General features: G+C 48.3%; 1 protein-coding gene across 1 annotated transcript in view; it reads right to left on the bottom strand.

Annotated features, from left to right (window-relative positions):
- Positions 1–6,612: 6,612 nt before the first annotated feature.
- Positions 6,613–15,893, bottom strand: part of LOC144129225 (solute carrier organic anion transporter family member 4A1-like) — an 82,986-nt gene continuing 73,705 nt past the window's right edge. Inside the window, exons 5-11 of the mRNA XM_077663219.1 lie at positions 14,935–15,105; positions 14,460–14,549; positions 11,939–12,131; positions 11,237–11,393; positions 10,317–10,510; positions 9,304–9,368; positions 6,613–8,529 (exon numbers count right to left, since the gene is read on the bottom strand). Coding sequence (XP_077519345.1) covers positions 8,153–8,529; positions 9,304–9,368; positions 10,317–10,510; positions 11,237–11,393; positions 11,939–12,131; positions 14,460–14,549; positions 14,935–15,105 — 1,247 coding nt within the window. The 3' untranslated portion in view covers positions 6,613–8,152. The remainder of the gene's footprint in view (positions 8,530–9,303; positions 9,369–10,316; positions 10,511–11,236; positions 11,394–11,938; positions 12,132–14,459; positions 14,550–14,934; positions 15,106–15,893) is intronic.

The raw sequence follows: 15,893 nt of genomic DNA, 5'->3' as shown, positions 1-15,893 counted from the left end.
GGGGGGGGGGGGGGGCACTTTTTTGGCCGCTTTACTGCACCAAACGCTGCCGTGCCGCCCTTATCATACTGAGGCTGAAGCATGTATTTAGGTCCGTATACGGGCACCGATGTACACAAGCAATCGCTTTTTCATCAGCGTTTTCAGGCTACCATGTAGGCGGAGTTCTGGACGTCCTGTCGCCATTGTCGGCATAGCCAATGAATGACGTTTTGAATGACGTAGGTATTCCAATCGGTAATTCGGAGCAACTTTTCCTGCTCCGCGAAGTCGAAAAGCTTGTTCCAGTTGGCGAGTTGGATTCACATCCTGAGTTTTGACTGGACCACGGCAGTTATCTTGCTCCTTCGCGGATCCGGAGAGCTGCTGCGTATTTCCGATACGCCATAAGTGTAACGTCCGGTTCCAGAGCTACTTGTAAATTTGTTGGGTTGTCGATGTGTAGTGTTCAAGACACGTGTTTATAGCGCTCAAACGGCGTGCTCGGGGCAGCGTTGACAACGTTTGCATCGGCCTTCTCGAATGGACACAGTTTCTTGAAGCAAGCAAGCCATGATCCATAGGAGAGCACACGTACAGATGTGTATTGTTTCGAGCTCCAGACCACTTGTAATTGACCCCATCAAAGTGACCACTGCGCCCATCGCACGCTGTGGACAATTGTGTGCCGGACTGTACAGCACATGCTCGGTTAAACGTCGCTCTACTGGGCGTAGGCAAACAAACATTTCAGGTCAGCTGGAGGTAGCCGTTACCGAAGGGAGCTCTACGGCATAGGGAACTTTGGCGACTGAAGGTTTGAAAGAAGTCTGGCGTAGGCCACCCGTCAATGTTTGTAAGAAGGTTAGATACTTCCTCCATACACTCAGATGTAGCAAACATGGCATACATCTGGATTTCAGCCAGGAATCGGTGCGCAATACTGCAGGGCTTCCTGCAACGATTGACTGCACGGGCGAAAGAACAACTATCGCTCTAGAATTTCCCTAATCTAAATTGCATCTAAAAAAAAAGAACAACGTCGACGCTTGTAGCGCAAATCGCTAAACACACTGAGAGCAAGAGGAAACGCTGTCAGTTTAATGCGGAAATTAATTCATGCGCTCCATTTTGCAATCTTCGCAGAGGGAAAAGGAATTCGTCGATTTTCGCTTGCTATCGGATTGGCTACTAACAGTAAACATCCAGCCCTTTTGACTAGTGCCCCAATAAGTTCTAAAGCGAAACATTAGGCCACTAGCCCCATTATGAGAAAAGCCGGCAGCGTGTGTTAGTATTGTGTTAGTGTGCTAGTGAGTGTACTCGCAGATGGCACACAAATTCGCGGATTTTTTTTAAACCTCTGGCTCACTTTCTCAATCCCTTCCTTTGCAGTGCGGTTCAGGTGTCTGCCCACTGTAAGACTGCTGCTGCTCCTTTCCTTCTGCTTATACCCCTTAATGTTGACGCGCAATCTCGGTGGCTCGAGCCTGAAGAAATTCTACGAATTAAGTTTGAAACGTCACTAGCGCGGACAGGCGATATTGCTATCTACGAGTTTCCCACACTGCGCAGATTAATATAATTGGTTCTTTTTGGGGAAAGGAAATGGCGCAGTATCTGTCTCAACTGCCACTTTTTGTCTATAAGCCTGAGTGGTTACGGCGCTCGGCTGCTGGCCCGAAAGACGCGGGTTCGGCCGCGGTGGTCGAATTTCGATGGAGGCGAAATTCTAGAGGCCCGTGTACTGTGCGATGTCAGTGCAAGTTAAAAAACCCCAGGTGGTCGAAATTTCCGGAGCCCTTCACTATGGCGTCCCTCATAACCTGAGTCGCTTTGAGACGTTAAACCCCCATAAAACATAAACCAAACTTAACCAAACTTTTTGTCTATAAGGTGTGTGGGCACAAACCTGTCGATATTTTCGGGCAGCGCATCTGCAGATAGCGTCCATATAGCGCGTGCTCCGTGTGTTCAACACATCACATGTACGCTGGATTTCGCCTCTCAAGCGCTTGGCGGCGTCTTTCGACTGCGGCTTCCACACGATGATGACTAAAGATACACGAAGTGCAAGTCTACGGTCGCTTGCAGGGGGTGATCATGCAACCGCGGACCAACCGACAACAAGCTGTAGCGGGGACCGTGCCAGTGGGCTCCTTTGATTATCCGCCTCTGGCGGCCCGATGGCTGCCTGCAGGTTGCCAGAGCGCGGAGCCAGGCGCTAGATTTTCTCGGGCTTTCCGGTGGCTGCCCAGAACGCATTCGTTTTTCTCTGGCTGGGCGGTTTCGGGCTGCCATCGTGAAGCCGGACTCGCCAGGACTATTTTGTGCTGGCAGCGCTTGGGCAACTATAGCAGACGACGGAGAGGTACTATGGTAGCTGGGAGCGCGCGGGGCCATTTTTATATGGACTAAATGGACCGCGGTTCTTCATGCGATGTTTTGCGCGATGCAGGCGCTTGTTTCGACTCGACCACGGTGCATATCGTTTGCGTCGCCTGCAAATGGCGCCTTTTGCGGTAGTTCTCGCTGTTTATTCATTTGTCACTTGCGTACGTGTGTGTGATCGCAGTTCGATCGTTTCACCCCCTCGCAAGCGCGAATGCTCGCTTCATAATACGATCGCATAGCTCTGATTCACAAAACATTTCGGCTATTAATTTCGCATGTCCGGCTGATATTTCGATGGTGTTCTAGGCCTTCCACGAGAGCGGCCGCGTATTCCAGCTCTGAGTACGCGTTCAGACGCGCGCATACATGCATGCGCTGAACGTTGTTTGGCGAGGCAAGTTGAGCACGATACGAGAGCGTATGGTCTTCATTACGTTCTGCGCAATGGAAAGGCGCATATTGTTTGAGAAACGCTGGCCTGATTGAAACATGTCTTTTATTAAAAGCCCTCATGAGAGCATACTGCTCGAGACATGTCTGCGGGCATATATGTGGCCGCAAAGTTGTCACGGCCGCCGATCGAGGCGAGTGCTGATTCTGTCGTCGCCGACTGTCGTACAGCTTGATGCTCGGGCCTTCTGTCACCAATGCTTAAAATATCTGAGAAGTACCGTACGCATGCATCACCTTGTGTTTGGCTCATTAAAGAGATGAAAAGAACTTCACAGCGCGGATCACCATGCAAGCACATGCGGTACGTCAAGCACCGACAAGCAAGGCCGGATTGTAGCTCCTTTCATTCCAGTGCCAGTCCTCTGCGGTAAAGCTGTAGCATTACAGATACCACACGCTGTTGAATTTGCGTAGTACACCCGCTTGCTCTAGATGAACGTTCAACCAGGTGATACTCGTTTTGTGCCGGCAGCAAAAGCCGGCTGCCGACAGACAACAGTTGAACGGAACGTATCCCGATTCCTTTCTGATTACAGAATTCGCTGAGGAAGCAGCTCACGAACGTAGAAATCGCAACGACCACAAGAGAGTCAATCACCATGCAGGGTCGATAATCGGCGGCCATACCAGTCATACTTACTGCGTAGGAAACAAACACGCGATAATCCGAGAGTACGGCGTGTCGTCTGATGAGCAACGCAGGGCAGTTTTTCCCGCCGATGGGGTGTCGACTGAAATACTTTAGATTGCGATTGCTGATCGCATGCTTTTGAGGATTTATCGAAGCTTACACAGCACACTGTGCACCTAAGACACACGCTCGAATAGTCGTTGCAGATGTATATGGGTGCGAGCACGATCAGCTGTTTGTCCTGCAGTCTGCGGCAGGCCTCAGTAACTTCAGGTCGTTGTTTTCGATCCCAAGCAGCCTATTTCTGCCATGCGCGTGCGTAGCAACGAGACGCAGCAGAACGCGAAGCTATGGAGAGCATCTGTTCTCCGTGATCCGTGACGGGCTTGCCGCCGTGATTGCCGACCGGCTGGTTCCGGTGGCCGCCAGACCATGTGACCATGATGCGATTTCCTGTCAGGGGCGAACTTTCTGTGCCTTCTGGCAGACAGTAGGCTGCCCAAGCTCGGTAAATCGAAGAGGCCCAGTATTGCTGTATAAATGCCGCCAATTTCAAAGCTGCACACTTATTTCGTCACAGTAAGAGATGACCAATGGATGTTGCTGGGTGTGTTAATGAGTGCATGGTGTCTGCAGTTCTCAATTATCTTGCTGCAGACAAATGTTTGCCACGCATTGACCAATCTCGCTGCTTGACGCGGGCTGCAATGGCTTTTCAAATGAAGCTTGGACACCTGTTCTACTTTTGCCCGACAAGAGAGATACGGCGCAGCCGCCACCCGAATGGACTTACTTGGACAAGCAAGTTTGACGGAATGTTGTTGCGTAACTAATGCTGGCAATCCTAAGCCCAGGGGATAAATTAAATTTACAAACCTTGTAACTCTCTAATAGTCAGCTTAAGGACGATTTCAGCGACTTAGATGACAAAACTTTTTTTTTTTATACGGCGGCTCCCTTGTCAACTATATGCTATAGTACTGCCCCGAAAATTGTTATTCGACACAAAATACTTCTAGGCTATCCGCACTGCTGTCTCTCAGAGGCAGAAAAAATTGTGCCGCTTCTCAGAACCGATTTCTTAAAGGGGAAAAAAAAAAGACAACTTGCAAGTACAGCCACCCAAATATTCAGTTGCCGTACGTGAGCGGCGAATTTTTGTGCGCCAGATTCTCTTGACGGGGCGAAGTTGCGAACAAGTGAACGATAAGCGCATGCGCACAAAACGCGCGCAGCTCGGTGCATCGTCTGCTGGCTGTTCCCAAAGAGAAGGTACGTTTCTCTATGCTGTTCCTTCTTACGGACATCATCATCAGTCTGACTACGCCCTGAGCCACTTAGCGGAGCGTCGTTGATCCCGGGTCCTCGAAGGCGCTCCCTCGTCAGCAGTTGTTCAGCAGCCTTGTCCTTATCCCGCCGCTGCCACCAGTTTCAGGAGCTCCTTGGCTCTTAGGCCAGCAGTGTGTGAGGTGCACGACAAATCCTGAGGGGATTTTTGAGTGTGGTGCGCCGACAGTGGTGCGTCGACAGCGGAGCGCTGCGCGTGCCAGCCCAGCGTTGCGCGTGAGCAGGTGCGCATGATGTTTGCGAGGCGACTAAGACGGATAGCGAGGCGAGCACGAGGTGCGGAGAACTGACGTGTCAGAAAACCGAGGTGTGAAGGGAGACAGCGCAGCGGAGGTCGTGTCATTCAAGTCTGGAGGTGGCAGCCGTCGGACATTGGGTCCGTGCTGCTGGGGGCCTCCCTTGGATCACCGACGCAAGCCTCCGGCGTTCCTTGCAAGCGTGGAGGTGGCAGCCGATGGACTGAGGGTCCGTGCTGCCGAGAGGCTTCCTGGGATAGCCTGCATAAGCTTACGGCGTTTCGGGACGCCGTCGACGGGACCTGGCTACGCTTTTCCTGTTGCTGCCAAGTTCTGCGGGCTGTTGACGGGAGACCACCGGCGTCTTCCTGTGGTCCTCTCCGCTCCTACTACCATCTGGCTCTCTTCCGCCGCTTCATTTGACGCAACGCCAGCGACGCGCCGCACTACAACCACCCGCGTCCGTCGTGTCTGCAAGGCATCCCCGCTTCACTTCGGACGGTTAATGTCTGGTGAATTCGTTCCTTTAATCTGTAGAGTTGTACACGTGTTGAGTATGTTTTTCTTGTTTTCGTTTCTTATTGGATCTTTTCCTTTAAATTATAAACACGGCTTCGTTTTGTTTGATCTGTTTGTTTTCTTGTTCGAACCTGCACTCGATAGCGTTCCCCTTCGGCAGTCGGGGACGCGTTACGAATTCGCGACAGTCTTGCAACGCAACACGATGTTATGTTCCAAGGCCTTCGTGCGTTAAAATAGCCGCTCTGATGCTGAATAAATGTTTTCGTAATATGAAGAAAAGTAGATAGGTCTTGAACAGACACGGGAAGTGCTATGCAGATGATAATGCTCGCAATGAAATAACTAAGAAATTAGAAAAAATACCTATGATAACTGTTTTTAGTGCAACTTGCCATTTCCATGTCGTTTATGAAAATAACTACAAAAATACGGCACCGTGTGTTCCACACCTTTTCAAGCGCTCTAAGTAAATTATTTGCAGCAGAAAATCGCCCCAAATAAAATAAAACACCGGAACTGTTTGCCGAATAAACCGATTTGCTCTTGAAATTGACCTGAAAATACCACCCAACTTTTACCCCTCAATTCTGAGAGAAAATAAATCCCGGAAATGAATAGCTCTACATATAAAGAGCATGCTTGAAACTGATAGGTTTTCATGATTACTAGCTGCCAGTGCTGTGTTCAGCGTACAGTCAAGGCAAAGGCAAGGTAACGGGTTTCTAACAAGAACTGACTGATTGCTGTAAGTAAGCATTTCCGGACAACTTTCAGCCATGAAATGAAATGCACAAAAGATTTTGAAAATGCAAAGCATGCTAAGTTTCAGTTGCATTAATGCATAAAACCAATACCATTGCCAGGTAAAGTTTGACTAGGAAAGCCAAATGGAGAACAAATAAAAGGGGAAATTGGGAACGGGAGACTTCACATTGTTACCTGGTAGATGGTGCAAAAAACTACCAAGAGCGGTTACAGCAACACCTGGTTGTAAGCACCATGAAAAAGGAAGCTGACAAACACAAAAGTTTTACATGTCAGAAAACAGAATTGGCAGTGCCACTGAAAAGTTTATTACCATACAAAGATTCTCATTTCTCGGCTCGGTTTGCCTGAAATCAATCACCGGATGCACTATCACAGAAGCACAAGTAAACGTTGCAGGGCATGCAGCTGTTAACGCGGCAACTGAGCTAAAAATTTGCCAGCCATAAACGCGTGAGCATTGCATAAACAAATAGAACAGCCACATTGATTTGTTCGATGTAACACCCCGGCGTCATAATCGATTTGCTCCAGGTAGTGCACATTATCCTAGATGTACAACGAAGAGCACTGTTTTTATCAGTTAGTGTTGATATCACACTGTAGATTACTGGGCAGCTTGGTTTTCGCGATTAATATGCTTAACATCGCACTGAGAACCATTCCGCGAGCGTTAATTTAAAGTTTATAAGAGCGAAACACAACCATTGAGTGAGCTCCCTCATCATTTTAAGTGAATTCTCCAAAAACACTACATCATTCGGCGAAGAATTGCTTAAAGCAAGTGCCTGAAGAGCGGCGTTCTATGCCACGTATCTTCGAATAAAGCAGATTGTAATGCGGGCTGCATACCGTTTTGCTCTCGTTTTAATGCGCTCACGAGTGCAAACTTTCTATTGCTAATCTACAGATACATCGTCTTACAGACATGCGGCGTGACTTGTCCTTCAAAAAGAGCACAATGTACAAAAAAGAACGTCTAGAAAGTTTCACAATGCTCGCAGCTAGAATGCACTGTTTTTTTCTTTCTGTGATCGGAATGGTGAGGTGCCTAAAAAAAGAAAAAGAAATGTCCCTTCGTTCAATATCGGCAATGCAGTGGACATGGTATTCGTCAGCAGCATCGACACATTTGCCAGAAGCCCATGATTCGCGCGCCATCATGCAACCCCACTCAAACTAGAAGTCCTGAATATCACACCGCGAGTACAGTCCGCAGGCGTTGTAAAGCACGCCGGCACTGTCATCACTTCATTCACGCTTGGATGATCACCAGACGAAGTCGGACAGGGTCCGAATTGCCGAGTTTTTGATGAACCAGTGTCTGTACAACTTTTGCTTGGAGGCGTCATCCTTACATGCACCAGAATAAGAACAAAGTCCTTTTCGTTGCCTGCTTATCACGAGGCCCTACTTGCGCTGACGCCTGTAGAAAACTCGAGAGAACTTAATGGATTATGCTCAGAAAAAGTCGAACCACTGTGCCATTTGGACGATTTCATTGCGAAATTCACTGTCCTTGAGGTTCTGATTTATTACCCCATGAGCTGTGGGAGCGCATACAAGTCACAGTACTGAGGAGACAGATAGCTGCAAGAAAAGCCACGGTCGCAACCTACAGATGACACTTTCGCATAATGTTCTTGCACCATACCCACAAGGTCGCACACACAGAGGTTCATGATGCCTCTCGCAGCTGCGAACAGCCAAGAACCGTGGAACCGCGAAGAACTACACCACTCATTGCACACCAGCACGGCGAGCATCGCTGGGCCCCGATGCAAATGACCTCAAATACAACTTGCACTCTGTTTCTTTGCACTGTTCAGAACCACGTGCTGTTGTTGTCACTGCTGTGATTCTGCTGCTGTCCGGCGGCTGCACCGTTCGTGGCCGTCTTAAACGGAGCACCAGTCACAACAGTCTCCTGCTTGATGGTGGCGACGCCAGACTTCTCAGGCGCCGCAGCCTGGTTGCCGTCGTCCTCTTCGTCCTCGCCCTCGGGCGCCTTGTAGAGCAGCCACGAGAGGAAGAAGAAGAGACAGGAGAGGAACTTGACGGTGGCAAGCAGCGCGAGCAGGTTGCGCGCCATCTGGCCGTTCTCGTAGACGGCGCAGGCGCCGGAGTCATCGCACGAGCCGGGCCACAGGACGCAGCTCCGGTCGATCAGGTAGCCGAACATGATGGGCGCCGGTATGGTCCCTGCGTGGAACAGATGAACAAGTACGAGTGAACGACAAGTAGAGACGCTGCTTATAGCCAAAGGTTCAAAGAGAGTTCTTTTAGTAAGGCAGTGATGCAAAACTATTTTAAGATTGGAGCCACGTATCAATTAATTACGTTCACTGATTTGGCAAGTCACTCCAATTTTCGGCTTGGTTTATGGGGGTTTAACATTTCAAAGCGACTCAGGCTATGAGGGTCGCCGTAGTGAAGGGCTCCGGAAATTTCGACCACCATGCACTGACATCGCACAGTACATCGGCCTCTAGAAGTTTGCCTCCATCGAAATTCGACCGCCGCAGCCGGGATCGAACCCGAGCTAAACCTTGCATTAAAGGCCTTTCTTGCTCAAGCGGAGTTTGAGGTGCGCAGTTGTCTGTAGAGCACATTTAGGGAAGACAGTTCGTTTTGTTTTTGCGGCAGCACTGATACAGTACGAGTTTAGAATACGTCAGAATGCGATGAGCAAGGAAGATGGTAGAGGATGTATAGGGATGCTTGAATTTCAGAGGCTGACCGTACTCACGCCTCTGACAACACCCACAATGACTCAAAAGGCGATTTCGACATGCCCACAGTAAGCCAGCTAAATTTATCGACAACGGCAGTCCCCAGCATATCCACCTCCAAAGCCGTCCATGCGACTGAAGTGCAGCAACTACGTTGGTGCAAGCAAAATGATCGCGATGTCTGCACCTAGTAGACATTCGAGCAATACTGAAGTGCACTGTATGCATGCGAGCGAATACATACCTAGTAGCCGCACAGCAATCCACTGTATGCCGAGACCGAAAGACTTCTGGCTAGCTGCAACACACCTGCATGTAAAAAAGAGAGAACAGATGTTGCATGAAAGTGTAAGCGAAAGGAAAGCATGGTCTCGCAGTGCTTTTATCGCTGTCAGACAGACAACATAAAAAATATGCTTCATTTTGCTCCTACAAATTCCGAATGAGACCACTCCTAATATCTGCATTTTCAAAGCATAGTCTGTCCTACTTAGCTCGTAGCCATGATTGTGTTTTGAAAATTGAAAATTGGAAAATTGGTTTTGAGGAAAGGAAATGACGCAGCAACTGTCTCACACATCTGGGTGGATATAGAGCCATTCCCCCCCCCCCCCCCCCCCAAGGAAAATCTTCCTCCCTACTTACAGACTAGAGAAGAGAGAAGAGAGAGAGAGAAGACGAAGAGAGGGTGGAGGAAAGTGGAGAGGGGGTACAGTGTGTCACAGGGTTATTGAAAGACAGGATAAGGCCACCACTTGCTGGATAAGGCCACTGAACACGTCTGCAGCAGCGGCTCCTCCGTCTGGGGGCAACACTAATGCTAACGCATACCCCCACCGCATAAATCGCATTGATCGGCAATGATTTTTTTTTTCTGGCATACAGAAGATTGTGTGAGTGCACTGCTTCCACCCCATGCAGCCACGAAGTGGAAATTACAGTGATTGCCTCACTAGCGACCGCCATCCTGCACCCGGGAGACATAAAATTACGCTCATAATTTACAGCCCAAATTGTAACTATCTTTTTTAAAACTCTCAATTATACTTGTAAACGAAACTTTTGACACCTGTCTCGAAACTTCCCGCTCATGTTTGTTATCCCCACTCATTAAAGCACATGAAACGTGCCGATTAACAAATTTTCACTGATTCGGCGAGGCAGTAGTCTAAATCTGCACTACCAAGATCGACAGATGTAGCCTACCTACACTCGTAGGCAAACGCCAGTGATTTAGAAGCCAGCCTATGCACTTGCCTGAGCGTGGCGGCCAGCGAAGGCATGCTGACCAGGAATGTGAAGACCATGCAGACGAACATGGCGATAAGGAAGAAGACGAGGAAGTTGCATTCGCTTGGACATTTGTCTCTCTCCGCCTGGATGGTCACTTGCTTCCCATTAATTGTTACGTTTCTGCCCGGATGATCAATGCAGCGGCAGTCCTCGTACACCTGCACGCAATAAAAAATTCATGCAGTGGCCGTTAAGTGGTCGCAGCTCGATGCGGTGGGGCCATACTGATCCAGCAGCATATCATCCGTGGAAGCTGCTTAGCGGCGTGTGTGAAAATATTATTTCAGGAAAAACCTACCCATGACCCTGCCGTAAACATTTTATTAGTATATGAGATATACGCATATCATTTAATTTGCTTACGTAGCTAAGAATTTACTGCAACCCTAATAACAAACCAAACGACAAGCAAACAGAACGGCCCTATAGTCATGAGTTGTCGCGAATAGAAGATGCAAGTCATGACAAAGGACCGATGATTTGTTGTACGTACTGCTCAGGAAAGGCACTCCTCCAGCTGCGTTTTGAAGCTTGTACATCGCTGATTTCGTATGGCGCAACAAGAGTGACTGAAGCTAAAGTCAGCATGCATACAAAGCCAAACTGATGCCCTCAACGTCACGCGGACACGCACCAAACAAACGGCACCCGCTTCCACTGCTTCTTTGCAATATCCTTAATCAACGACTAATGCCTAAATCTGGCACCAGTCGCCGATCATAAGCAAGCTTGACTCGACCTTACCAATTAGAATATACGTCCTGCCTCAGCGTGACTGCAGCTGTGCTCATTGCAATCCGTACAACCTGCTGCGAACTACTCTCTCGATTAGGAGCACAAGTGGTGCTAAGCTTTAGGCAGCGGGGTGCTGTTAGTGAACTCACTTTTGTTGATCCATAGTGGTGCACCTCTTGGCAACCTGCAAAGCATGCGGAATAGTACATGACGTGATCCGTTCCGCAGATGGGGTCAAAGTCTTCCATTTGGCAGTGGCACTTATAATTGCAGTCTAACAGGAAGCGGTCTATTCCATCGGTGATGCTGCAAAAGAGAAGTAAGTGTGTGATGAAGTCAATTTTTGTAGAAAGGTTTACACTTAGATGTTCATATCAGAATAAACTTTCCAGTTATTTAAGGAGAACCACGATTCACACTTCGTGAATTTGCATTCCAAGTTTTAATGCAGAGAAGTAAGAACTATACCACTTTGCTACCTTGTAACCAATTGGTACATAATAGCCGAAAATGGTCAGGTTAGCCCAATTCAAATCTGGCTGCCTACCTCATTAGCTCAAGACGAGCAGCGAGAACGTGAAGTGTATAGATTATTATGCGTGCCACACTATTGCAGTTGCCCACCAATTAGATCACACAGTACACAGTATAAAAGCTCGTCAAACAACACGCACTCTTCGCCGCATTGCACGCTACAGAAAATATTCTGAACCCAAATTAGATACCATTAAAAACTGGAAGTTTGAACTTCATTTTCAATTTTTGTTTGAATTGCAACGTGAAAAAAAAGGCACAAACAAAAACAAGCTTCTTGTGCGGAATGCGGTTCACGAGATAACAGGCTAGCTTACTTGTTCGTCTTGTAATTGACGCCCGCGAATCTGACGTTGGGACAGCTGAAGAAGAATGCGAAGATGGTGACGAGTGGAACGAGAGAGCAGAGGACGCACATCTTGATGATGCCGGCGCAGCGCAGGTTGAACTTCTTCACGAAGTAGCCGCCTAGGAATGTGCCACCACCAGCGCCCGGAACTGTCACTGCACCTGAGAGGAAGTGAACATGACCACGCAGTCAAAATCAGTGTCCCAATCAGCACACAATATTCTGATGTAGTTAATACCTTGTAGGTAATGGACAGTAAGCTAATTGGTCTGTGTCACTGACTTACACAGGCAAAGCGGAACAGTAGGCCTAAGAATTAAATGTAGAAAACTGAACTAATGTTTAACAACACCACAATGGAACAGAAGTTTACAATAAGTAGCTAGGAGCTGTAAGTGGTAATAGAATTCATTTGCTTAGGGTAGGTAGTGACCGCAGATTCGGAAGACAAGAGTGAAATCCCTAGAAAAATAATAATGAATGAGATGGTAGCGCATTTGGCTGGCACTCCCGGGTCATGAATGGCAGTTTACCAGTATCCCTGAATAGGAAAGTGTCTAACAGCTGTATCTCACAGGTACTCACCTAAGGGGCAGGAAAGTGGATGCTAACGAAACGGGTTATACTTAAAGCGGTCATGACACCATTTTTCAGACTCAAGCTGTTTATTACATGTTAACTGTTCGCTGTGCATCCCGGAACAAATGGGCAAAATATGAGGTTATTCGATGCAGCAAGTAGTTTATAACGGAATTTTTAAAAGGTCTCCTGATCCATGTGGCAGTCAGGCAACACTGGAGCGCTCGCGATCCATGGCGACATAAGCGGACGGTCACGTGTTTGCTCACAATTGAACTGCGTAGGGAAGTTTGGGCTAGGGGTGCGAAGGGGTCAAGGAAGAAGGGGTGAAGTCACGACAGGGGGACAAAGGCCTGTGTCCTTCCCTTTTCTGTCTAGGCTCTGCCCGATCTCGGCGGCTGCACCACAGTGTGCCACCGCCGGACTCGAGGCGCGCTTCCTGCTACATGCCGACCGTGCGCTGTCGATGGCGCTTTCGGGTTACGACGTCACTCAGGCCGCTTCAATATGCCCGTCACTGCCAAGGGGAGGGGCTTCGAGCCGGCAACTTCTAATTGCAATTTATAGCTCGAACGCGTGCGTAGCAGCTTCAGCGTAAAAGCACGATTTGGTGGTAGACGATGTCATGACCACTTTAAATTGATGACAATGCATCGAGCTGTGGAAAGAAAAATGATAGGTGCAACAACAATAGACAGGGAGAGAGCAGGGTGGATCAGGGAAGAAACGTGGGGGGGGGGGGGGGTTGATGACATTTTAGTAGAAATCAAGAAGAAATGAGCATGAGCAGTGTACGTAATGCGAAGACAAGATAACCGATGGTCGTTAAAGGTGCACTAAAGAGAAATCTGAACTCGTCTTTTTACCGCAGGAACTGTATCTGCACGTTCCGGGCATTCTTAGAAACTTTGAATTATTATCCTGTGCGGCCGATTGCCGTAATTAAATCAGATGAAACGTCCCGGCTCCCGCCTTTTTTTGAACTGAACGCGGTAGGTAGACGGAGTCAACCAACGCGTGGAGTGCCTTTCAGCCAGTCCAGCGGCGGCTTCGCTTTCGCTTTTATTTTGTTTTTTAGGTTTATGTGAATAAACAGTTTCAGTCACAGACAATATAGCCTCAAATTATACCCACGGAAATAAAAATACACGTGGATTCTTTGATTTACGTATTAATGCGCCGATGGCAGAGCGGCAAGCCGCCGCGGGACTGGCTGACACTTTGGTTGACGCCTCCTACTTACTGCATTGAGTTTTTAAAAAAAAGGCGGGAGCCGGGACGTTTAATCCGATTTAAATAGGGCAGCCGGCTGCACAGGACAATAATTCGAAGTTTCTAAGAATGCCCGGAACGTGCAGACAGAGTTCCCGCGGTAAAAAGACGAGTTCAGATTTCCCTTTAGTTCATCTTTAAGGATGACGAACTGGATTGCAAGAGAAGCCAAGAGTACCTGGGGGCGGCAGAAAGTTAGATGGGTGGACGGGATTAGGAAGTTCGCGGGGATAAGATGTCCGCATCTGGCACAGGCCAGCAGCGGGCGTATTCTGGCTGATGATGACTATGGTGCTGATACTGATGACACAGACGGCAGTCGCGTCACGAGAGCTTTCGTGCAAGTGATCCGCTACCCCGATCAGCTTCCCGACGCGCCATCGGTGGAAGCGCATTTATGCAAGACGTTAACTGCGCGCTGTGTGTTCTTTTTCGGCGCTACAACCCTCTTCTGGAAATTCAGACTCCCTATGCCAGGTGTAAACACGTGCTTGTCACTGCTCATTCATTCGCAGTTTGGTCCTCCTGGCGTGCACAATCCAAGGGTAGCGGATCACGTTGTTCTAGAGCTGTCTTGCACCGACGTAAAGCCATTATCGATTCCACATGGAGGACCATAAACAGACTATCGTACTCACCCATTATTAGGGCCGCTAAACTGGCCGCGATGCTGAACTGGAACTCAATGACTTTAGGAAGGAATGTCGCCAGGCCAGATACCAGCATACCTGGGAAAGAAACAGAATGAAGTTTTGTTAGAATGCTTTGCACTAAGGTTTATTTTCTCAATCCTTTGTCTAAGCACGAAAAAAAAAGAGAAGCCCAAATACATTTCCTACCCGAAAAGTAGTATACATCAGATCACTTCAGAACACCGGCGCACAGGAGTGTGTCTCCCAAAAGGTTTACTGAAATTCCTTAATTGGCTCAGGAGTAAAGAAATAATTTTTTTTTCATCAAGAAAATGCATAATGCCTTTACTTCATTATGCGGAGATGTTAGATAGAACAAGTGTCGAAACCCCACGGTGCGAATGACAGAAATTCAGCTCGCAAGGCGACTTCCCGTGAATAATTTTTTAAAATTTCCGCTCCCTTACTTCAACTCACTAACCTTCGGTGGCTCCGGCCAAGCTTAGGAACACAAAGGTCGGGTTGGTGATGAGTATCTTGAAGGATGCCGGGAGATCCTTGGCGCGGGCCCCGAAGCCGCTTTGCACCGCTTCGCTCTTCTGAAGCTTCTGGTGCATCTCGGATTTCTTCTGGGCCTGCAGCTTTAATGAACCTGCGAATATCACGTGTAGTTCTGTAGTCTATAAACAACGCACATAGGTTAGACTGGGCTAAAGAAAAAACAATTGCCAGCCCGCACCATCTTGCGACACAACGGGATAAGAAGAAAAGCTCCTCGTACGAGATATGCAGCTTGGTCGGAATAGTCGAGAACTTTTTATTGGCACATACCGACTGTTGCCCCCTATCCTCTCCTCCTGTGCCCTCACCTCTTTCATTTATTTTCTCCATTCTGCCTGCTATCCTTTATTTCCGCTGCCCCAGCTCAGGTGTTTCAGTATCGATGGCAGATGACAGGGGTAGCAAAATTTTTCCTTCCTTTTTATTATTATTTTAATAAACTACTTAGTACTACTATTTCTGTTGCGTAAGTCGGAAAATCGAAAAAGAAAATTCCCTCGGCCTAATCACCCGCTCGTTAGCGTTCAAAATTCGCACTAAGGTGGCATTTGGTGGTCAGTTTTGTTTTATATTACGTTTGGGAGGAGTACTTGCCTGATTCAGTCAAAATTAATCGGAAATCTTCACCGTCTGTGGCGACGGCGTACCAAAGCTGCGCGCTTTCACAGTAATGATGCCGGTAGCGCCATCATGCGCCCTCCCGATGAACGAGCACTCTATCGTGCAGGAAGGCTGCGGAGGAACTCATGGGAGAAACGCAAGGTGCGGGGAGGAGGGAAGTTGCGAGCAACAGCGTTTTCTGCGCCCAATTTTGATAAAATAGCCGAGAAAGCGCTCTCAAACCAACCGCGCAGCCACTTTCTCCCCGTTGCGTTTCGC

Source organism: Amblyomma americanum, chromosome 4 (genome assembly GCF_052857255.1).
Source record: "Amblyomma americanum isolate KBUSLIRL-KWMA chromosome 4, ASM5285725v1, whole genome shotgun sequence".
NCBI classification, from domain to species: Eukaryota; Metazoa; Arthropoda; class Arachnida; order Ixodida; family Ixodidae; genus Amblyomma; species Amblyomma americanum.
This window is presented reverse-complemented; position numbering and strand designations above follow the sequence as displayed.